General features: G+C 38.1%; 1 protein-coding gene across 9 annotated transcripts in view; it reads left to right on the forward strand.

Moving 5' to 3' along the window:
• ralgapa2 (Ral GTPase activating protein catalytic subunit alpha 2) overlaps nt 1-24,321 on the forward strand; it is a 198,778-nt gene extending 174,457 nt beyond the window's left edge. For 4 of the 9 annotated variants that reach the window (XM_088626646.1, XM_088626652.1, XM_088626648.1 and 1 more), the window contains 2 exons: nt 10,843-10,967; nt 20,875-24,321. In XM_088626646.1, the coding sequence (XP_088482772.1) occupies nt 10,843-10,967; nt 20,875-21,029 (280 nt within the window). In that variant the 3' untranslated portion in view covers nt 21,030-24,321. Of the gene's footprint in view, nt 1-10,778; nt 10,968-14,165; nt 14,226-17,526; nt 17,568-18,006; nt 18,101-20,874 lie in introns of those variants that run through there. The other 5 variants (XM_088626647.1, XM_088626655.1, XM_088626651.1 and 2 more) reach the window with 5 other exon arrangements.
• The last annotated feature ends 229 nt before the right edge of the window (nt 24,322-24,550 follow it).

The following is a 24,550-nucleotide window of genomic DNA, read 5'->3' on the forward strand; positions in this document are numbered from 1 at the left end:
GTTCAGTGGTAATTTAAGAGTATATCTGTACTGGTTATGCTCCCGTGCACTGTTTAACTATTCATTCACTGACCTGTATTCTATCTGTATTGTTGCTTGTATTTACCGTACAATTGTTTGCTTTTAGATCCTAAAGGCTAAAACCTTTTTCTTCTTTACAACAAAATGGATACGGTAGCTACTAATCTTCAGTTTAGGATGAAAATATTGAGGATCAAGAGGAAATGCATGCATTAAATTGTTTCAAATACAGTGTGAGTTTTTCCATTTAATTGCTAGGGGAATCCTACACATTGGTATATGAGACCTACTTAATTGCAAGCTTCAGTTAATCCTCACTTAATTCTGAATCTGAGGTGGTGGGGTATGAATAAAAAAAATGAAAGATTCCTAATTAAAGGCAAAAACTGTCTTTTACGTGGTTCATTTTTGAAGAGCTCCAGTGACACAGAAAAAGGTGAAAAACAAGGAACTCTCTTTTGACTAATTTGTTGACTTGTAGACCGGCAAAAGTGTGTTATCCTCTTATATGACATAAAAGGGTGTTCTTTGTAGGACTTTCCAGACTCCACAATCATTCAAGGTGGAAGGAAACCTTTATTTCAGTCACAAATATCCAGTTGATCTTGTAATTAGAATTGTTTCGGAGCATGAAAAACAAACATCCTAGACACACAATCTTAAACTTGTTTTATTAAGAGGGAATATCCATCTTGAAAGTAAACAGAATGCAACACCTGAGGATTGAAACCAGTATCATTTGGTGCATTTTTAATGCCTTTTAGTATAAATATTAAAAAATAAAAATTAGCATTTTCTGAAAACCAAGCTGATCTATAGTGTTCTTAAACCTTCCACGAACGAGTAATAAGATCAAATTAATTTCTCCCCTAAAACATATGCATCGGCTTCATTCATATTCCAATACCTATGAGTCATTAAACAGTTCGCTACATTATTTGAAAGAGAATAGGATTATGGTATTATTGCTAATGCAGCTTTATATGGCTGCTGCACATTGTGCCCTCCTGCAATCGCTTTTAACACTTCATTAAGACCTCGGAGCTGATGAAATTAATTAGATGTTTAAGGCATCCTAATGACTAACAGAGATGCATTCCATTCAGAATAAGGGCATCTGTGGTATGCCTGCAATGCTTCGATGGTAGCTGGCATCTCTGATCCTGCAGTCCATTTGCGCTTTTAGAAGGCAATTATCATACTTCACAAAGTAAATTTATAAGCAGCATGCTTGAGAGGGTTACTCTTTAAGGTCAACTTGATTGGCACAGGTTAATTAGAGGACCTTGATATGAGCACATTCAGGCTTTATTCTCAATTAGAAAGTTCTTGTCTTCTGGTTTTTGATGTTCATTAGGGAAGGAGTTTGGCAGATAATGAATTTCATCTCTTTGCTGTATCATTGATGTTGAATGATTTTTTTCCCTTTATTATAGAAAAAAATTAAGGCACACATCTTCATCATACATTAAAACATTATGTAGTACTATCCCACAAAACCTTTCAACTGTAGCTTTTAGATTGTTATTTGAAAGACTCATAGACTGGATATATAGTCTTCAGTATAATCTACCAATATCGAAGTCTATAATGGGTGTTCGTTGTATAGACCATTGTCGTAGATTCATCGATGTGGACATAATCATTCCATAAATGTGGAAGTATGGTCAAACCAACCTCTTTTCCTTGTTTTTTGCTTTTCAGAAAATCAGGACTTCTCACATTGTGGTCAGTCTACCCTACTCCATCACATTACTTCAGTGCAAACAGCACCTCGTCTGTTAGAATTGATCCTGCTGGTTGTTACTTAAAGCACTGCAATGGAGTGAATTAGAAGGGTCGATCACAATAAGTTAAATAAGGGAATAACCACTACTACCCATGGTGACACTGTCTGCTTCACAATGGTCAGACTCTTTAATTTAATTTTCATTGACTTGAGTTCCGTATTTTTTGCCATAATGTTTGATTAAATTTGGCTTTTCATCACAAACTTCTTTTAGGAATAATAAAATGCATCCATAGCATAAATACTGTACCATTTGCAGTTTTCCCAATAAAATGTGTAATCTTGGAGCATTCATTTCATCTCAAATGAAGAGTGGCAGGCTTTACTTCTGTGACTTGGGCTCCGTAGTAGCGGAGTCGTTTCGAAGAAAATAATCTTACAAACCAGTTTCAAGTCCTATATCTTATCAATACCACTGATGATAATGTCTCCATTTCCAATAATAAAGTTATACGGTGTTTTCAACATACAGTACAAAAATCTCACTTAATCTTAGTTGGACCCTGGAGAGAGTATTAAAACGGAATAATTTCAGTTAACCCCAAAAAGGCAAAAAACCTAAAAGAAGACAACATAAACATTCCATGAAAACTGCTGTTCAGGATTTTTCCTTCTTCTCCTGCTTCCTTTGTGGGTGTGCTGTGTATTCCTAGTCTACTAAGAAGCTCAGTTTATACTACATTGTGTGCACCTTTGTATTCTGTTGTTGAATACAAGATTAATTAACAGCAGTCTCTGCAGCTTCTCTGTGTCCCTTTTCCTGCCAATCCCTACTCCCGTTCCCAGATTCTTCTACTAGAAGACCACTTTTGACAAGACCTGATACCTTTGGCTGATGTTTTTGCCATTTTGCAGATCACATAGGATACATTCTCTACATTCAATACATCTTGTTATCAAGAATATTGTCATGGAATGTTTTTTTTTCCTCTTGGAATACTTGGGTATCAATAATCCATGCCAGGTGTTGTAAAAGAGAATGAGATGGTCAGCAGGGTTAATATGACATTAGGATTTCAGCTGCCATATGTAGCCTGTTGCTATACAGTCTGAAAATGAACTGTGCTGTCAGCTGTGTTAATGAGGAATGGGACCATTTCATTTACAAACCAGGTTTCATTGTCATCATGGGTTCACTTTGCTGGTGATTTCCTATCAAAGTTAGATGCCCTTAAAATAGAACCATCATGTCATCTATCCTGACCAGGTTTTTATGAATCAGACAATAACACTGTACATAAAAGGGATAATCTATTTATTACTTTTTATTTTTGTGCTTGGTGATAAATTTCCTGTGTACAAACACCAGATAATCAGATGTGATCGATTTTTTTTCTTTTTAGAAAAGCAGCATTTTAAACTGCTTTTATTTCACTGCTCCATATTGGGTGTTGTCTAGGAGGCTGCATGGTGTGGAAAATAAACATGCAGAAACAGCATATTACATGGTAGCATTGAAAATAGGGAGAAAATTGTATTTTATTAATATTATGAAAATGTTGTATTACATATAATCTAGAAGAACAATACAGGGGGTGAAAAAATTGAAACACCTAACAAAAAAGGACTTTAATAGGTAGTATAGTATTTTGAAGTAACTAAATGGCAATTTAAAGAGAATTCTAGAGGTTTCATGTTAATGTCAATACAAATGACCAATATACTTCCACTATAAAAGATGTCTTAAAATCAACACTTTAATATGTGTGTTTCTAATACAACATGAGAGATCTCACATTTTGAAAGAGGTGAAATATTTGATGCAGGAGTTGCAGGTGTATCAGTCACAAACATGGCAGAATGATTTAACGTGTCAAGGGCAACAGTGTTGAAAATCATGACAGCATCAGGAAAGAGGAACAATGGTCACAAGTCAAAGCTCTTGGACAGAGATATATGGACACTTAACAGGATAGTTGCTATAAACACAAAACAGCAGCCTTTGTAATACTGTCTGATGAGTGGTCTTTTACTCTTGTTCCCTTGTCTGGGTTATATTTGGAGAAAGCCAAAGAAAGGCTTCAATCCATACTGCCTTTTCCCAACTGTTAAATATGGCAGTGGATCTGTTATGATCCGAGCAGCCATCTCTTGGGAGTCAGTGCATCCTATGGAACAGACATTGTTTCCTCAAGGCCTTCGCATATTCCAGAATGATGATTACAGACTGCTGAACAGATTGCTAAAAGACAGTGGCTTCATGAAGTCAAATACCTACCATGAAAATTCTGGGATGTAGAGTATGGAGCAAATTTCCACGTCCTCCATCTCTCAAAGAACTGGGGGCTTTCCCTTCTGAAGAAGGGTCAAATGTTTCACTAGAAACAGCTCAAAACTTGTATAACAATATTCCAAGAACGAGTGAAGATGTTCTAAAGGCAAAGGTCAAACCAACTCCTTGTAAGTTAATAAAAATTCAGATATTGCTTGTTTCCATTATTTTGTCTACCCCCTGTAGATGATGATGATAATTACTTACACTTATACTTTCTGTTAATGAGGGCTTCCCTCTACCACTACCAGTGTGTAACCCCCACCTGGATGATGCACCAGTACGTTCACCACACACCAGCTCTCAGTGGGGAGGAGAGCAGAGTGATGAAGCCAGTTCAGAGATGGGAATTATTAGGGGGCCATGATTGGTAAAGGCCAAGGGGAAATTTGTCCAGGACCCTGGGGCAACATCCCTACTCTTTTCGAGAAATGACCCAGGATTTTTAATGACTACGGAGAATCGGAGTCTCGATTTTATGTCTCAACCGAAGGATGGCACCTTTTTACAGTGTAGGGTCTCCATAACTATACTGGGGCATTAGAAGCCACACAGACCTCAGGGTGAGCGCCCCCTACTGGCCCCACTAACACCTCTTCCAGCAGCAACCTTAGCTTTCCCAGGAGGTCTCCCGTCCAGATACTGAAGGTACTGGCTAGGCTCACACCTGCTGAACTTCAGTGGACTGACAGTTGTGAGTTGCAGGGTGATATGGCCGTGGGCATAGTATAGTATATCAGATAGTACTGTAACATGCTGTTATGCGTCTTTAAACATCAAATTTGCTTTATATTAGTTTCTGTTACATACTTTAATAAATATGAGACCTGTGAATCGTCCCCTGCAGTAAAGATTAAAAAATACTTCACCTGGTTATATGATATATTTAAATGCCTTTGGACTTGTTTTTGTTTGCATACTGAATTTATTGCCAAATTATATTATTTTAAGATTTTTCCAGCTTACCAGACTCTTCTAAAGAAATTATCTTTATTTCTGAAGCTCAACGGTGCTTTTAGCCTTAAGTGGAAATATTTAAAATGCCAATTAAAAAGTGCAGCTTGTGGAAGACACAAATATGTATGGAAGTATTTCCCAATATAACAATAATTAAAATCTTGTAAGTGAATCATAAACATAGTACCAGAAGCAGTTTATTAGCAGGCAAGGGAAAGAAAAGCTTTAGATATTTACTAAGCTTTTTACCTGTAAATGGTTCATTAATAGCTCCATTAAGGGGAAAGGGAGCATTGTATGTTGAGGCCGGGGGAGGGTGGTTGCACCAAAGTGCTCCTGGAATACCTAGAGTGCTGTAAACCTCCAGGCTGCTGTAGCTCTGCCTTGTTCGCATGGTGGTGTCACGGGCAGCTCTTGCCTGCTAAGGTTTCCTGCTTCACTCAGTAACAAATGCAGAAATGAATACAATTTTCTGATTGCTAACGGACCTTTGCGTATCAGCTCCTGGAGTGGTACGGTAGGTTCAGGTGCCATTTATGAAACGGTTAGTTTTCACTAGTTTCCTCAAATCTGCTTGTTGGAGAAGAACTGCAAATAAAAAACAATGGGTTGTATTGCACTGCACTGGATTTTTTGTCACGTGAAGCCATATGGTGGAATTTGTGTCAAGGTGAAAGACTACGGCATAAGTGGAGATTACAAACATCATAAATCAACCATTATGTCTGTAATAAATTATAAAAATATAAATTTGTGCATGAGAATACAGAGAATGTATTTCAGTATCATGTTAATCTTAGTGTCCTTCTATACACGATACTGAAAAGCCTGCGATTGTGTCCAGAATCATACTAATCGTCATTTAATCACTATCTTTGTATTTTAACTCTTCACCGCAGTATCTATTGCTTTGGTTTTGTCTATCTTCTAAACCTCTTCTGTGTCCTTGCCTTGTATATGGTGTGTTTCAGGAGCAAAAAACAAAACTGCAACCCAACATAGGTGGGGACAGGACTAATAGGACCCAAGGACAAAGTAAAGTATAAAAGTAAAAACCTGTGCGAAATCAGAAGTATCCAAGTGTCTTAATCTCAGCAGACTGCCGTTTGATGTGACCAAGCTACAGTAGGTACAAAGATAGAGTAAACGTGCAAATTGAGTCGCATATGTTCATTTATCAAAAGCACAAAGGTAGAGAGAAAAGTTGCCTTCACAGCTGAAGCCCCAGAGATAAAACTAGATCAGGCTAATATTAAAGGGGGGCCGTAATCCTCCTTTTTTGGCCTAGCTTTCATGAAATCTTATTCACCTTGAACATCAATGTGTTTCTGACCTTGGCTTTGATCCACCAAGGTGCACTGCCTTCCTTTTCACTACCGATTCCCCAAAGCCATCTGGACAGCACTGATCACTGCCAGTTGCTACACATGTACCTAAATGCTTCAACGTTGAGCTGTATGTAGTGGTAATTGGGTCTTCTTCTGTTGTTAATTTAATATGCCCATTTATGATTTCATATCAATTTATGGTTGCGTTATAAAAGACTACTATCAAAAACAACTTCTGCTCCTTCTACTTGTATTCTGCTTTCCCTGTAGATTCCCTACAGTTTCTCTGACTCATCGTAATAAGCCCATAGAAGTGTCAGGCAATCAGATGCTTCAGTAAGAAATGCTTTTTCGCTGATGTGACTCATCAAGCTAAAATTTGTCTGTCCAGTTTAGTTGTTCTATGACGTGATCATTGTGACTTTTTATTAATTACTAATGTGTTTTGATCATACCTTTATTCAATGTGACTTACGTATGCTTATACCTATTTATATACTGTAGCTGGGATTTATTCTACAACAATCTGAGTGAAACAACTTGTTTGAGGTTAGAAAAGCAGTGGTCCACCTGGAATTTGGACCCACCCTATTAATCTTTAATACAGATCTGTTTTCGTAAAGGCTATATTGTTTTCTTTAGCTCCAATTGTGTTGTATCTCACTTCACCATAAGTATTGGAAGACAAATGTTTGTGATAGTAACAACAGAAAATTGGAAGAAAAAAATGAATTTATACTGAACGGGTTCTTCTTTTCATGTGTGCGTAGTAGACAGTATCAGCTCCATCTGCCCAGCTGTTTAATAACAGATCATTAACATTTTGTCAAGGATATCATAAGTGCTGAAGACCGTAACTATATCCTAAAGCATTAAAACTGATTTCTGAAATAATTTTGCTGTTATTGTACATTGTATCTTGTACCCACTGAAACCAGAATACAAACTGTAAAGAATATCAAGCTAGGGTCTCTATGTCTATACAGTAGCTGCACTCTTATAGATGCACTCTTGCACAATCCCACAAACATATCCTTGTGTTGTCAGCTTTGTCCTGCTCTTTCGGGTTTGTGTGTACTGTTCAGTGTTTATAGTGATCTTCACTAATACACAGACCCACTACCTGAACATACATGTTATCTCAATCTGATATATTATTTATAGTAGTCTCATACATATGTCCTAATATGGATGGCCTAGTAATTTTGTCCATGCTGCATGTATCAATTTGTGTTTATGTATATCCCATTATCTTACAATGGTTCATGTCAGTTACATTCTTTTGAGCCCTATCTTTTTGTTAAATGGAAAATGGAGAAGAAATGATCTTCGTTTCATTACATAAGCAAGGAACTTCTGTTTTGTAAACCCCACAGTGCACAGCTTAATTAAGAAAAGAACAGAAAAATTACAGCACTAGAACTAATAGCTGCTGTCAGTGGCCCGAAGTCAACTAAATAGTTAGATTATTTAACAGTCCGTTGATTGCAGCTGATTGCTTTAACCAGATTGATTCTCAAGGCTCTTTCCAGTCAGCTCTATTGCACAGGAACTAACAAAACATGAGACAGAGGCAGTGTGTGGTATCAGACGGAAATGGCTGCCCCAGCTGGAGTCAATATTTGTTCAAGGAATCTCAATAACAGCCATGTAAGAGTCATCTGCATTTATGATAATGGACGGCCATATGGCTCTATTGACCTTGTGGGATCTGTTGAATTATTTGTTTGTTGACTTTTCCTCTATATTGTACATAGATTTACAAGGTTCCTTACACTAAGAATAATAACAAAATTTTTACCTGCAGTAATTTCTGTTTTTTCCAGGAAGAATGTGAGGTATTAGCTAAGGAGAGCAACTCGCAGTCTCTTTGTTGATACTCCAGTACCCTGGAAGTGACCTGCTATTGTGCTGTGACCCACGTTTCCATGGCAGCGAATCCTATGATGTTCTTTTGGTGTTCTGATTTAGCTTCTGAAATTGAGAGCAGGGAAATAATGGAATTACAAAAGTGACTAGATTTGAACAATATATACAGTCGAGAGAGAGAGAGAGATTCAGAACTTCTGTCTTTAATATTCTTATCAAATTAAATGTAAGGTTTTTATTTTTCTGCTGTTGGTGATGTCCGTGTTTGCTGTATTAATTACAGATTAAAATGAATACTCGTGTTCTCTTGCTTCATTAAAACAATTAGTATATAAACTAGTCCTCGTTTAAATGCATTTTTAATCCAGCGTGGATTCTGTGGCAATTGAAGTAAAGGAAAGTGTGTAAGGGAAATCTGTGTAAATAACTGTTTTTCTAATACAAATAATTTGAATATCTTTAATCTTTATTCTAATTTAAGAAACTTTTCAAAATGTGTAAGAAGCACTTTCATTCTCCATACTTTTTCATGACTATTTTGAATTAGTGGCACAAAAATTGGAACATCCATGTGATATTAAATGATTTACCTACGTTAAATCTAAAACAGGTATTTTTTCTGATGATGTATTTCTACATCTTTTCTTTAACATATTATTTGTATACGAATTAATTGTAATTGGCTTAAACGTGAACGTGAAGTTACTTTGTTTTCCTGCTTCTGTGTGTAGAAATATGCCTTTTCATAACCTGTGCTCTTATAAGTAGAAATGCCTTTTTTTTCTGTCATTAAGGTCTCCATCACCACTGCAATTTGCTTGTCTGTCTACTTTTCCATGCCTTATTTATCTAAATACAAATGAACCCCTCTGTTTTGTTAGCAGTTGTGCGCTACATTGTATGCTGATGTGTTGCGTATGCAGGGCCTTTCATTAAACAGCAGGGAGTTATTAGGCAGAGCATGAAAGGCCTTTTCTCCCATGCCTGCCTTGTTTAAAGGGGACCCAGGAACAGGCTGCAGACTATAGGCCCTTGCAATGAATCGAGGCAGCACCAGAGTGGGGCCTGAGGCTCAGGTGGTTCTCGGTCTCAAGTTTAGCTCAGCTCTTTCAACAATTTGTCACGCCTGACTCTGCTCCTGCTGCGCCAGCACGTGCCAGCTTAGTGTCAGGGAGTCTGTTTGCCAGACGGCCACTCGGGCCTAACAGCCTGCTGTTGATAGGGCCAGTGGCTTGCTGTGGCAATATGGAGTGGAGAGCCTTGGCAACAGCCTAGCACTGTGCAGAATAAGCAAGCCTCTAATGAGATGTGAATGGCATCAGTCAGTCCCTTTAGAATTGGTCGAGGCGTGTGTCTCCACTCTGAAGAAGTTTGGCAGGCTATTCATTAACTAGAGTCATCAGGAGTTCAAGCCTGTAACAGACAAGGGCAAGTACAGCCAGCAACAAATGCACTGTGTCCGACGCCTTAATTGCAACCATCCTTCATAATGGCACAGTTTAGGACGCACAAAATAATCAGCGCAGGGATTTATATCAAATACCACAGGATAATTGCCCACATCTTTTAATTTAAAACAAATTTTGAACACTTCAGCTGAAGCAATAGTTAACAGACGTTCAACTCTACACGCACATCACTTCCAAAGGATTTAATTCAAATGATTCTTCATTCTCCGTCACTTCATTTGGCCAAATTGGATTTTAGTTCTTGACCCCGACTATCTTCCCTACCCAAATCGAAATAAAAAATCACTAGCTATTTTTAAAACAAAACTGTCCACGGGACATTTCATTCTGTGGTTAGTATTTGTAATTACTGTAGCTCTGTTGTACTTTCACACACAAGCCAAAAATACTTTTATGGGCTTATTTGTTTTTTTATTCATTAACATTATTATGAGAAGCAATGGTATATGGAAGTGTGAATCAACAGAGTTATACAAAGGAGTTTTTTTTGTATACCTGCAAATGTAATTGCATATGCATTAGGCAATAAAGGTGAAAGGTTGGAGATATGTATTGTATTATTACTATTCAACAGAAGGTTTGTTGTTGCACAATCCTTTGAGGGACTATTTTGGGTTTTGATCGTCTTGCATTGTCAGGAAGGGCGAAAGTGTTCATTTGGGGGAGGGGGGACTGTAAACTTTCCAAAATTACAGCTATTGCAATTGTGAATTTTCTAATGCATTTGGTTTTCCTCCTGACGAACCAACAGAGCAATACAAAGCAGGAGAGAGTTCCCTCATACATTGGAAAAGGTTGGCAGAAGCAGGGGTCCTATTAAAACGGCTGGAAAGTTTCTTTGACATGTCACTCTTTTCGGTTTTGTTGGTAACCGATTTTCAATTTCATGTGAAAATTGTGACTGTTCTGGGTTTTACTCCAGGACCTTGAAAGACACTCAGACTGTCACTTCTGTTTGAATGTTAAATCATTATTTTCTCCTCTGCAGGTATTTTGTTCTCTGTATGTATTCATTTTGTTTATATCAGTCACGTGCCTGAAAATGCGTGACAGTAGATGGTTTTTTATTTCAGGATCACCTGTACAAAGCCCTGTGAGCTTTGGTTTGGAAATGTTTCCTTAATTGTCGACATACAGCTATGAAGAACGGGCACTGTACCTGGAAGCCATAGTGCAGAACCACAGAGAGGTGATGACCTTTGAAGATTTTGCATCTCAAGTGTTTACTCCCTCTCCAAGCTACTACTCCCTAAGTGGGACAGGTAAGGCTGAGGTTTTCTTGCTGATGTAATTTACATCTTGGAGCACTGTTCCTGTGTACACCTGTTTCCTCACACCAGTCCTTTGCCGTTTGAGATAAGCTTTCTTCATCTCCGTAGTCTAATGAATATCAAAAGAAATGAAGGCATTCATGTTCATTTGTGTTGCATCAAAGCTGGTACCCTCAACTTTTTTAATGTAAACCTTTCTTCAGCTCTCCTTTTAACGTCCAATGCCAGCAAGGTTAATGAACAAGCTCCCGGTAATGTGTTCAGATTTATTGAAGGGTGTAGGTTACTTGCTGTGCCTTGCATATGCTATACAGAGCTGAAACTGAATTAATGCTTACTTATCGGAAAATGATCTCTCATCGCAGAAACCACTGCTGTTAATGTTAAATGTGGATTATGCTGCTAGGATACCAAGGCCTGGAATTAATGCACCAGAAGTGGGAAGCAGAACTTCATTCATCATATCTTCCCTGGAGCAAAGCACTGGACTGTGGTCATGTTTTTAGCAAGCAAACTAAATAGGTTTGATAGAACTGTTTTAATAATGAAACCAAATATCATTTAAAAAATCATTCCAGGTCTGTTGTATGTGCAGACTTCCTATAGTAGTATAAAATTGTGTCAGCCTTAGTGATATATCTTTGGCACAGTTGGTATTTTCAGGAATTAGTTTTACTTTCAGAAATGATCTCTCATCCCAAAGATAATTTAAGAACATCTAAGCCATTAATCAATTCTGAGTTGCAGTTTTAACTTCAGAGCTGCCAGAACAGATGCCAAAAGAAAATGATCTCTTAATCATATTAACACAACAAAAACAAGTAGTTCTTCAGAGCAGCGCAGTTTGTTTCTCTTCCTGCCAGTCTAATCTGCTGGTGACATCAAAGGGCTGTCCTTTGTCCAGTCCGGTTTGCGTTTTGGTGTGGCTTCACTTTGTGCAGAAGCCTTCGGACCTGACGTACCACTGCCATCCAGTTTCCGCAACCTGTGTTAGCTGTGTCAAACATCAGTTTCATTCCTCCCCCCCCCCCCCGCACTCTGACTTGTTAAACTACTATCTTACATCAAAGCCATAAAATTGCAGAAATAAATTAAATCCGGCAAATTTAATCGGGCCGCAAATAAAATCAGACATGCGTCACCATTCAGTGCTGCTGGCCACAGTCCGTGTGTTTTCAGAGCTTTGTTAGGAGATAAGAGGTGTGTGTGTGTTTGTGCCGATCTCCAGTAGCAGCTTGCAGAAGGCTGTGGAGATAAGCAGACAGGCAGAAGCAGAGGGGAGCCAGAGCTATTTACATAATTATGCCTCTGCTTCCTGGAGAGGCCGTTGAGAAACACTGCACTGACCTCTATTGACCTTTCATGAACTGGAATACTAAACAGCCTAGGAAAAAAAAAAGCTTGTAATTACTAAGAGCTATGGTATTTATTTCTCGTTTTATTATTTCTGTACATCATGCAACTCTGTGAAGAATTCTTTTATAGAGCAGGTGACAGAGATGTGCATGCCAGACTGAATAGGTTACCTTAATTGTGATTATCAAGACCGAGTAGGTTATTTTAGCCCTGGAATAAACATTTCTTTTTTGTCCACACATCGAGGATTTGTTTCACAGCAAGCCGCACCAGCATTATATAAAAGTGTTCATAACATAATCAAGATTTAATGTAAGCAGACCCTCTTGGTTCATTCGAAATTCATTTTGAACCGATTTTATTATCATAGACCCTGCATCTGTGAATAGATTTACAAGCATTATAACCGGGGCATTGTGTGGCTTTTTGTAGTGTAGATCTTCAGCTTTGTCTGCTGTGTGTCTGGATGTGTATCCCCACAAACTGTTTGGTTATGAAACAAGTAATGCAGTGCAATTTGACAAAATTCACAACGGCTCATGCTTTCCAGAGCAGTTTTTTTTTTTAAGTGATTTGTTCACACACAGGAGCTTCATTGTCTTCCAAGTTATTACTCATCCTGGCAATGGAAATCTAAAAAGATTTATTTTAATCGGTAGCTAAGAGGTTTTATAGATAGTAATCATTTTACAATTTTCGGTTTATGTAAACTAAGATATCAGAATGTTGCTTTACTAATTGAATGAAAATCCATTAGCTCAATTTGTAGAGCATAGGATTGAAAACTAAAAGGCCCCTGATTTAATCCTCATTTCCAGCATTTGAAGTGTTTTTAATTTTTTTCAGATATTGTTATTATTTTCAAACAATAGTATAAACTTAGATTTGTATGAAAAATGTTCAAATATTTTGATTGGAGTAAAAAAAACATTTAACTTCTTCTTTTCTTAAAACTCTTTGACAAAAAATATCGTTAAACAGTCCTGACAAAATTAGCGATGTCATTTTGCACTCACTGTGTACTGTATGCACTGGAGTAAGCCATGAGATTTTTATAATGCTAATAAACAGTGTGAGCAACTAATCTTAATAATAAGATTGATAACTGTAATTTTGTGTTTCTTAATAAATCTTTCAGGTATTTTTGTTTATTTTTTGAATGTGTAATCAACAGTTTTATTTTAGTATTGGCATCATGCACACCCATCTTGGAATCTCAAATTAAGACATGAGCTTACAGCTGTAGCTCCTGCATTGCTTGGACAGACATGTTCCCCTTACGCACCCAGCTATCTGCAGTCTCCATAGTGCCCAACAGGAGAGTTAACACCAATTGGAGGAGCAGGTTATCTCTCACTGATGTCACTGCAAGTGTGCAGGTGCACCAAACGTTGCAGGAGCTGCTGTTTTGCAGACTAAAGCCAGCCCCCGGCCCTTACAATTGACAGAGCACAGCTGGCTTGTGACATGACCCAGGCTCCAACCAATGACAGCTGGGCCATTGTTGTTTGGTGTAATGTGTTTATTTGAACAAACCTGAGAAGGCAGCTATTATATTGTCTCATGATAACCCTCCTTCCAACCTGCCATCTCCTATGTCATTGTTTTTTGCTCATTATCCAGGCATTGCTTATCTTGCCGTTGAATCCAAGTCATTGCTTCTGAATTGAAGACCGTCACCTTTTGGATGCTCAAATTTTCTGTTTTTTTTTCCTTCTAAAGGTTTCTTTGTGAGCTGAATGTCCAGCACACCGCCATGTTCCTCGTTGTGCCATATCTTACTGTATTTCCATCTCTCTCACTCATTATCCACTAACATTTCATTCATGACAGTGTGCAGGCGCTGGCCAGGAATGTATTTCGACATGGATTACCCCTGGGCCAAGTTTAACTGTAAGACTTCTGCCCTTTTCTCCGTTTGGCATGTCACTACCCCTGAAACGATCACCATTTTTGTTAATTTTAAGTTATGCATCACAACCTTCTGCATGTGCTTGTTCTCTTTAGTGACCACACTATGCACATTATCTTTCACAAAACCTGTATGTATGGATGTATTTATATAATTTATTTCAACTTTAATGGGTGTTGTTTTTATTTGTTTCATATACAGTATAGATATGTTATAGCCTATAGCAAGGTGGGGTAAAAAAATATCTTTGGTAACAAGTAGAAAGTTTTCTTTCCACTTTCTATGGTATGTATATTGACAATGATTTCTAGGTACTTTATGGTTGCTTTTAATGTGTAGTTTAGCTGTTTTCCACATGAAAGCTTTAAGTTGTCAGTCATGTCTGGCTTTCCTGTTAGTAATGCATTTAATGCATTTTAGCTCCTTAATGATTTCAGGGAAGTTATCTGCTGTATCATAGCAAGCATGACTTGGGATAGAGGCTGACTGCTCATTCTTTGTCTTTCTTGAAAATCTGAGGAAAATATAGACATTTAACTTAAAGAGCAACATTTGCATAGTGATGTAGCAATTGTTTTCCCTTTTTTGTTTAGGATGAGTTAGCATGCATCTTTTTAATGGAAAACAAATAGTAAATTTAAGTTGGATTCTTATAGTATTTTGACAGCCTATCTTCAACTACCTAAGCATCTTTTAGAGATCGGTTGAAAAAATATATGATTGATTAAAACTTTAGGTCAGCTGTAGATGTAGCAAATTTTTGTGTCTCTTTTTGTTACTCCTGCATCCAGCATTGTAGTGACTTCTTCCAGCTGTTGAAACTATTAAATACAGCATTGTACTTTAGTGAAAGGTATATCGGGAAGCTCCGGACATTCTAAAACACACAGTACTGTCCCAGCTCCTTGTGTTTAGAGCGCACCTCAGAGAATCTGGTTATTTGATCACCACTGTCTCCAAGTCCATCTGTTCACACTATCATTACTCAGCTGTATGCTAGTCAGCTTTGCTTTTTGTCTCGGGTGCTAATCCCCCGCCTACTGTATAAAACTTGCAGGTAATCAGCCTCCTTCTCAAATTTTACACTGCACTTTCTTTCTTTCCCCTTTTAAAATTAACTCATCATTTTTCCTTTGCATCAGTGATTTCATGCAAACCTTTTTTTTTTTCGTAAATTCCACTGAGAAGTGATCCCAAATGATTGCAGTGTAATGATCACACATTCTAGACACTTTAGAATGATAAGAGCCAGCAGAAGGAAAGAACATATGCCATGTTGCTTTTGGTTTTATATGGTCTAAAAGGTGCTAGCCATGCATTCCTGTATATGAAGATATACTGCACAATACAACTGCATATAAAACACTGGGGTTTACAGGATTCCTCCTCTTGGTGGTTTTGGTGGAAATAGAGTTATAAAAGGCACAGAATTAGTAAAGCTTAGCACATTAGAAAATACATTTGGAAGTGTCTTCACCTTCTGCGACTAGATTACATTGTGGTTCAATTAGAAGTCACCTGTATAATAGTAACAATCTATTATTAAACATACACAAAACACAGGATATACAAGTTTTGCCAAATCGTTGCCTTTTATTGTGTGACACAAGCTTGATAAAATCAGTGGATCATTTTATTTAAGTTTTCTTTAAAAGCTAACGATACACAGATGAAGCAGGGAGGAGACAGGATCATGCTGTCTCTGAATCCACCACCCTCTCGATCTGTTTCTCAACCGCAAGGACCACAGCATATTCCTCATTGCTTCTTCAAAAGTTTCAGACTTAGCCACCTGGTAAAGTTTATTATTTTGGGGTCTGTGTATAGTACAGTAAGGATCTTGAGGGGGGTTATTAACATCACTGACATGCAGTGTGGATCTCTTGGGCAGGCTGGAGCTCGATTCAGTAAGCTTAATATAATTGACTTTAAAATCATTGGTTTGGTACTTCAGTGCTAAAGCTGCTCAGCAGACCCCTTCTAACACAACGGCATGATGATGAAAGTATGTATTTGCTCCAGCATGGGCATGTTAATCCAGCCAGTAAATACTTCCCCCTTGAAAATGTCTTGCTGTTGCCACAACCAGGAATTCTTAAAAGGGACCGAAAGATACCACTTTAATTTCAGCCATATTTCAATGACTTTTCAATGCTGGTCAGATGCAAAAAGGATGAAATCAGATTATATTTCTAATGCATTACAAAATTCCAAGCCATCTAATAACATTATCATACTTCATTCTGTTGTCTGAGTTTGAAAAATGAACCCATACAAGAAAGACAATTTGGTTTTTAGTTGTACTTTTTGAGGTACAAAATAAAGGATTAAGTTTTAAGAATTTTTTATAGTTATCCTAATAATTGTTGTCCTTGCAATCCATTGTTTTAATACGTTGTGATAATGTTTGATGTGAGTGCTTGACAATGTTGCCATATAGCAGGACATCTGCACATCTTTGGAATACAAAATACACATACTCAGGCTCTTCTCCAGGGAGAAAAGCACCCTGCTGTTTCATACAAATGTAAGCGCATTGCACCGCAACAGAATGTACCAGAATCCTTCTGGAATGATCCTGCAATGCAAGTGTAGAGGCAAATATTCTTTCAGGCTTCCGTATTGATTCTCTATGAACCGTAAAGTCATCAAACTGCAGCGCAAAAAAGTATCTGGTCATGCTTGATTCCTAGCTGAAATACAAGTATTGTCCATTCAATTTCTTCGTCACTGCACTCATCCAAGAAGATGGTCTTCCAAAAGGTGATTTAATGGGGATCCTTCATGCTGGACAGTAATTTTGACCTTGGATGCAATCAAGACTTGTGTGGTCCTGCGTGGGGAGGCAAATGCTAGATACTTTGATGTTTATTGATGAAATCAAAGACTGAAATAAATAAAAGATGAGGCATTAATCAACACCATAAAAACGAATGTTCCTGTATTGTAACCTGGGTTTGTGATAACACCCTTAAAGTTGTAATCTCTTATGTAGGGCATAATGATACTTTAGAGGTATGCAGGAAGGACAGAGGGGGAAATATTTTGTTAATTTTGCTTTTATGTAAACACAGGATGACTGTTAAGTTTTACCATGTTTAATTTTTTGTCTAATTGTTTTTAAGCGTGGGAATGTGCCCCCTATCACCTATGATTTGTTTTGTTCTTTTTCGTTCACGTTTACAGGCAGTTCAAAAGTATTTGTTGCACAGCATAATTGTATTACTGGCTCTGTTTCTGACCGCTTTCTTATGATGACCTATTTTGTTTCTTTTCTTTTAGATTAAAATATGTAAAAGGTCTCATTACTGTAATTGACGAAGGTAAGACCAATTTTGAAGCTCAGCTGCCTCCAATGGCCACCCTTTCCTGGTTAATGCATTTTCCTTTTACTAACAAGCTTGATTTACTGTTGCTTTCCCCAAAACAGCATTGCGTGGGTTTCTGTTTAGTTGGGCTGCTAATTGAAACTGATGCGCTGTGGAACAACTGTTTTATGGGAATTAACACCTGACTAAGTAGCAGCATGAACAATACGGTTGAACTTATAGTATTTATCTGCCCCTGCATGTCTTAGCTTTAACTAAAAAGCAAATACTTTTTTTTTTTTCCCCCCATGTGTGCCTGTTAGCCTTGGGCAGAATCTGACACTAACACCTGCCATACTGGAAAATGTCTTTGTCATTTAAGCTTTGTTTGAACTGCTGCAGGGGAGCCAATGAGAATGAAGCCCATTTACTTTTTTTTTTTTCTCTGACTAAGCACCACACACAACAATCTTGAAATGGCGCAGATAAGAAGCGGCACGTGCTGAGCGGCACTTTTGAGTCCGCTTGGCTTAATAAGAGTTTGGAGGGGATGGGGGGGAGGGCAGGGGCCGATGTGAGAGGCTCTCAGCGGAACAGCTGGGGGAGGACGGGAAGACAAAAGGAAGAAAAGCCGAGTGGCGCGGATCTGGAGGAGCGTGGGTGGGGCCTCCATCCCCGGGAGCAGGCCGTCCACATGCCAGGTGTGACCTTTGCAAACCCGTTGGTTCTGCTTGTTTGTCTGGGCAATTTAAAACCCAGTTGACAGGAGCAAAGGGGCTGTGACAGCAGCCTCAGTGAGAGAGGAACGGGGAAGGCCTATTGAAAAGAGAGAGCGAGTGGGTGACCGAACGTTAACTCTTTAGGGCCTCGGCGTCGGCTTAAAGCACAGGGGCTCCAGAATGTTCCTGTGAAAGTGTTTCACGTAGCCATGGTTGAGCGTACAGTGAAGAACTCATCTGGTGCCGCAAAACAGCCATTTTCATTTCTTACAATACATGATTTGGCATTACCCCTCCTCAGCCCAGTTACAGAGGAATTGTACATGATTGTGCCATATTTTTCTTACTCCAGAAACACATTGAACGTTATTTTTTAGTTTACCTTAATTCAATCCTTAATTCGTTTTGATTTAAACCTTAGTCATTTGTCTTTTGTTGCTTTTCAAAAGGTTGCTCATTGTATTGAAATGATAATATAATCATTTTGACCTCTGCTGTATATGTGTGTAATATATAGTCTTGAAAATGTCTAGAATGCATTTTAAACTGTTATACTACGCATATCTATGTACAGTATGCCCACACGATTTTTATTATGTTATTATTATAGTTAATATAAAATATGTATTATTCTTCTGGCCGTCTGAAAAAGTCACTTTTCTAAAACAATATTCCTTTGTAATAGTCTTGGTAAACAGGCTTTTGTCACTGCTATTCATTGCTGTGACTGGAATACAAAATATATATCTTAGACATGAAAATGTCAGAAGCCCTTCAACTCTGCATTGACCTTGATTCCCAGACCATATGGCATCACACTGAGCTGAACTGTGCTGGACCTGCTCTGACCTGAATCAGTAATGAATACAGACACTCTCGCTCCTCTTAACATTCAGTCACACATTATTCGCACTTGAATACCGAGGAACAGCACCTTCATACTTCTCTGGTGGCGGAGAGCGACAAAAAGAAAGTGAAGAAAACTGAGCCGCGGGACTTCTCCGTAAAGTGAAACGGACGGATGATTCCATCCGAATGAATGAAGAGATTCTTCTGTGGCAGGCAGTGCGAGAAGCTGTGTTTTGTAATATCCCTTTCAAGCGCTTGATATCATCTAGACAGACTGCAGACCAGGACGCAGGCACACATGTAGCTGCGCATATACTGTATGAACATCGTTCAAAGAACACGTTTTCCTTCTGCTTTTGCGCAGCCGGGTATGTTTTTAGGGTGCTAGCTGAAGAGCTGTTTTCCCACTGTAGCTCAGTTCCCAGTATCAGCCGTTTAAACCTTAAAGGTCTGTGCCAGGCAGCTTCCGAGTGGAATTATAATGTTTGTGTGAACGCCTTTATCTGCTGTGGTTATCACTTGCTCACTCCACAGCTGTCATCTCCCTGTCAGTCATACTGGGTTTGCGGAGCTGCGGGGCTGGTTGCATGGCTGGGGGCTTGCCGAGAGGGACTGGAGTTAGACTGAAGGAATGCTCACTCTGTAAGGGCAAGGGGAATGCTTTGGGTAACTCTGAGGTACCTAGGTGTGGTCTGTCCTTGCACACGCTTGCCTGTTTGAACTGCAGCTCCTTTCATATGCATACAAGCTTCGATTGCTGCCGTTGAGACCCTTCAGGGAGAAGGCAGTCGTCAGCCCAGTGGGCTGAGTTTATGTTACTTTGACCATCTGCCGTTCTTTTTAGCTACAGGAACTTGAGATGCTTCAGAGAAAAAAAAAAGCAAGCAGATGCCATCTTGACCAGACAGAAAACTTGTTTAAACTGAATAGAACGTTATAACTGTGGGTGTGCTGGGGGTTGGGTGAAGGCTTTTGAAAGATTTTTTGGATAGTGAGTTTTTATAATCCCGTTGCGATTTCTTGCCTCCCTCTACAGTAATGTGTACTCTCATGCATGGTGACTTCTCTCCAAAGATTAACATTTAAAAGATGTGTGCATGTTATTTTCTTTATAGTTCACGAAAATATTTGTTTGAAATGTGCCAGGTCCAAATTGTAATTTTTTTCACATTTAAATACAAAAACATTTATATTGCCCAAGAGGTATAAAATTAAGGTTCTCATTTTAAGAGTAAATGTCCTATTAACTTTATAGGAACAAATAATTCCTCTAACAGGTTTGTCGGGAACCTGTCTTAATTCCTGGGCTACATTTTAGCAGGCAATGCTATGTGTACTCTCGGCTGTCACATTAATGTAATGTAGTCTTGTTGAGTTTATACACTTATTGTGATTCCTTGTCTTCCTCTACGTAGAGGAAGGTGCTTCTTATTTATAAAGAAGGTGCCTGCACACTTGATGTTCCATCACACATGTTAGCGATATTTTCTTTTGCTTTTTCAAAGGCTGGCTCGCTTTCTGGATTTTTGTTTGCTCAAAGAGGCATTCTGGGAATGTGCACTGAAAAAGAACAGTGGAGGAGTGAGTGTGTTCGGTCAGGGCAGAGCCCGGTAGGTGGGGTCTTTCATGGGCTCAGGAACACTACAGCGATAAACACCCTCCGCTCCGCGAGGCCAGGCCGCCGTGCTGTTTTCTGCAGCGTGTCTGAGCTGTGTGCAGGCTTGTTTGACTCTGGGATTTCTCCCTGTTTTCAGGTTCCCTCAGTGGCAGCACGAGTGCTGAGCTCAGCGTTGCCGTAGGAACAGACACCACAGATCAGGTCTCCCCAACAATGCCACGTGCCACAAAGAGCAGAGTCTCGGGGAAACTTCGGCGATCGGCCAGCGCCATAAGCAAATCCTCCAACTGAACTTGACTGTTTTTTACTTTTTTTTTTCTCACTTTTTAAAAATTGAAATCTCAAGGGTTTGTTAGTTTTAGAACCTCGTCATCCATTAACTGCCGGGTTTTTTTTACGTACCACCAGAAGAACTCTTGCAGTGCTAAAAGTTCCAGCTAAAAAAAATGATTTAGCTGCATTTTCAATTTTATTATGTGTCTCTTTGTCTCTTTGCTATAATTGTGTAGTATTGTATGTTTGATCTTCCCGTTCCGTCATTGCACATTTCAGAGTTTGTGGTCAAAGATTTGGCAACAGGTAATTTTGTGTCATACCATCTTTTATTTTTAGATTATCCTTGATTTTTGCCTATGTCTTAAAACAGCTGATTTAATGAGAGTGATTAGTGTCCTTAATAATATGAGTAAAATATTTGAAAAAGCTAAGTTATTTTTGCAGTTATTGCTTGCTATATGACTAGTCCAGTATATATTCTAATCCATTTAGTTTAAAAAGTGGTGAACGTGCAAGATCACAATTGTACGTCAAGGGAGCATGTTAAACTGAATTCCAGCAGAACACGCTTGAAGCTGCTGTGATTGAGCTTGCTTTACATTTTTGTTAGCAGTGAAAATGTACACAAAATTTGGGATTTTAGATTATTGCTTTCTCTTGTAGTCTGTCTAACAATACTTCCATTCAGTGTTTGCAGTGACCCACATCGTGTGGGAATTTTTTTTTTCTGGTTGCAAGATCTTGAAATACTGTATCCTGGGAATGTGTGTTGTCATTGGTTTTCTTCATATTAATAGGCAGCAAAGGGAAGACATTTTGAACAAACATTCTGCAAATAGAAGCATTCATCTTTTTCACCCTGTCGTTAATGTTTGTTTTTTCAAGATTATTTAGTATGGCAATACCAAATAATCTTTTAATTCACCTGTTTGAATTCAATATAATTGTATAGACCAGAAAAAGTTCAATGTAACAAGATTTTTTGTACTTAATAACCATTGAAAGCTTTCTAGCCCAAGTGAAAGTAAGGGATTGGTAAGTGCACATGACTTTACTGACTGAAAAGACCTCTACATATGTGGTTTGTCTCCATATGTTTTATAGTAACACCTACATTACCTTGCATGACTTATGTTGGATCTTCTATTATACTGTAGGTGTCTGTTTAAAATCTGAAAGACAAGATAGTCTTCATTAGAGTCTTACTCCTGCTTGTATGCATCTCATTTCCATGTATTATCTTTAGTTTGTTTTGGTTTGCTTGTTTTTTTTTCAATCCTCCAGATTAAAAAAAAAGATTAGATTACAGTAAGCGTAATTCTTTGTAGTTATCCTTTGTAAAATACTTTAACCTTTCACAGATTCCTTTAATACCTGTTTCTTAATTAAGTTGTTTTTCATCGGCCCATGAAGCTACAAATATTCCATTGTGACATTCCAATGTTTCTATTTTGCACTAATCAGCTGTGATAACATATTGTAAAAGTGAATGTTTCTTTCTGTGGTTAGATGTAAACCACTTTGATTTTTTTATTTGTAAATATGGAGTAATATTTGATAAACAAAATTCAGTTATATTAAATTGACATTTCTTTCATTGAGCTGTTAACTTCAGTGAATTAGCTGATGAGATTAAACCTGCAATCAGAGCCTCAGGTGATTCTTATCTAAACATGCACTCTGTATCTGGAACAGAAACTGGAAAGTATTGCTCACCATGCTGACGTAATACCTGGCTTTGAAGCTACTCTGTGTACTGTGTGGTGTACACAAAATCAATGCAGACACAGCATTTTTTCAGTTTTCTATGTTTCTGTGAAAAGTCATTTCCCTACATCTAGTGCACCTAATGCATCTTTCTCGATGGTTTGAGTGGAGATGAACTGTAAATGGAGATGCACTGTCATTTCTGAGAAACCTTGCTGTATCAGTCTATATGTTATATCTACATTATATGTCTTTCTATATGTTGAATATGAGTATGTCCTTTTGTTCACACAAAGTTGGCTGTGTATGTCAGACATTTTCCTATAGTGTTGAGATGTTGAATAAATGTCTTTAAAAAATAGCTTCAAAATTCAGAATAATGTGGGCTTTAATTAGACTTCAGCACTAAAGCAGTAAAACTATTCTAAAGATTTTTTTTATTTCTCAAGAATTGAGACAGTCTGAATTAATATCAAAACACCTTGAATACCATAGAGTAACAGGCAGACATTAGTTACTAGCAGTACCTTTGTTATGAGAAGAATACAAGAGTGCTTTTTCCAACGGGTTTTTTTTTAAAGACAACTGAATCCTCAGCCCAGTATTAGCAGGCAACAAAAGGAAATGGTTCTAAGCACTAATGCGTCCTTATCAGTCTCAGCTGGTACAATAAAAGCAAGGTGCATTTAACAACCACTTTAATTTAAAATGCTTAATTACTTCAGCTCTCCTGTATCGCTGTAGATTCATCTAAGTGTGGTTCACAAATACATACCAGCCAGGTGCATAGGTTTCAGAAGTGTGCATCCAAAAATACACATGCATGTTCATTGTTATGCATCCCTAACACATTGATAAAATAAAGAGGGAGTGTGCACAGAGAATCTCTAGAGATATGACACAAGCACATAAGCCTTTCACAATGGTTACTTAGCAGGTACCTGTAACATACTGTAGTTAAGTAGTGCAGTTGTTTTACAAAGTTCGATATGATACTGGAAGGTAAAGGTTCAGATAAGTTGCACAACGAACGTGAATAATGCCAGCATTCAGGGGGGACATGCAGAATGCCAGAACTGAAGTCATTTTACTCTCCAGATAATTTGAATCTGGCTCTTTGTTGTTTCCATACGGTCCCTTGGCGATTCCGTTGCCATGAAAGCCAGGTATTAATCAGGCTGTGTGAGCTCTACTAGAGATGCAACTCCATCCTGCTGCACTAATTTGCCTTACCTATACACAATTCTCAAGCACTGATAAATAACATAGGAGGCGTGTTCTGAGAGTTGCACTCAGAAATCTCTATATTAAAGAATGTATGCAAATAAAATTCTGTCTTTTATGGATCTGTCAACAAGTATGAAACTACAAAAGCTAGTGTTAATTCTGCATTATATAAAATAAGCATTTTTAAGTGTGTTGCTTTGAAGCATATTCCTGTAATATAATCTTTGTAAAAGAGCTGGGGTTGGGGGGCTTGAAATACCCATGTTTTATTGTTAACATATCAAACTGTTTTTAATTCTAAAGAAAATCCTGGCTACCTTTATTAGAAATGTGAGATTTAAATGATGTTTCATTAAAAGTGATTTGAAATTCAGTGTGTTACTCCAGGTGGTTTCCTGTAATTCGGGAGAAAGGGGAAATCTGGTGCTGTTTTCCATTAACACCAAATAGTTCTCTTTGTCAAACTTTGGTTGTGTATCCCACCGTTCTACAAATATTTTATCATCCGCTTCAGGTTTATCGACGTGCTTCTGAAAGAGTTCTGTTCTGATAAACTGATGCTGATTCATTTACTTTGCAAATGTCACAGTTCTGAAGGGAAA

Source organism: Lepisosteus platostomus, chromosome 3, assembly GCF_059453375.1.
Source record: "Lepisosteus platostomus isolate fLepPlt1 chromosome 3, fLepPlt1.hap1, whole genome shotgun sequence".
NCBI lineage: Eukaryota > Metazoa > Chordata > Actinopteri > Semionotiformes > Lepisosteidae > Lepisosteus > Lepisosteus platostomus.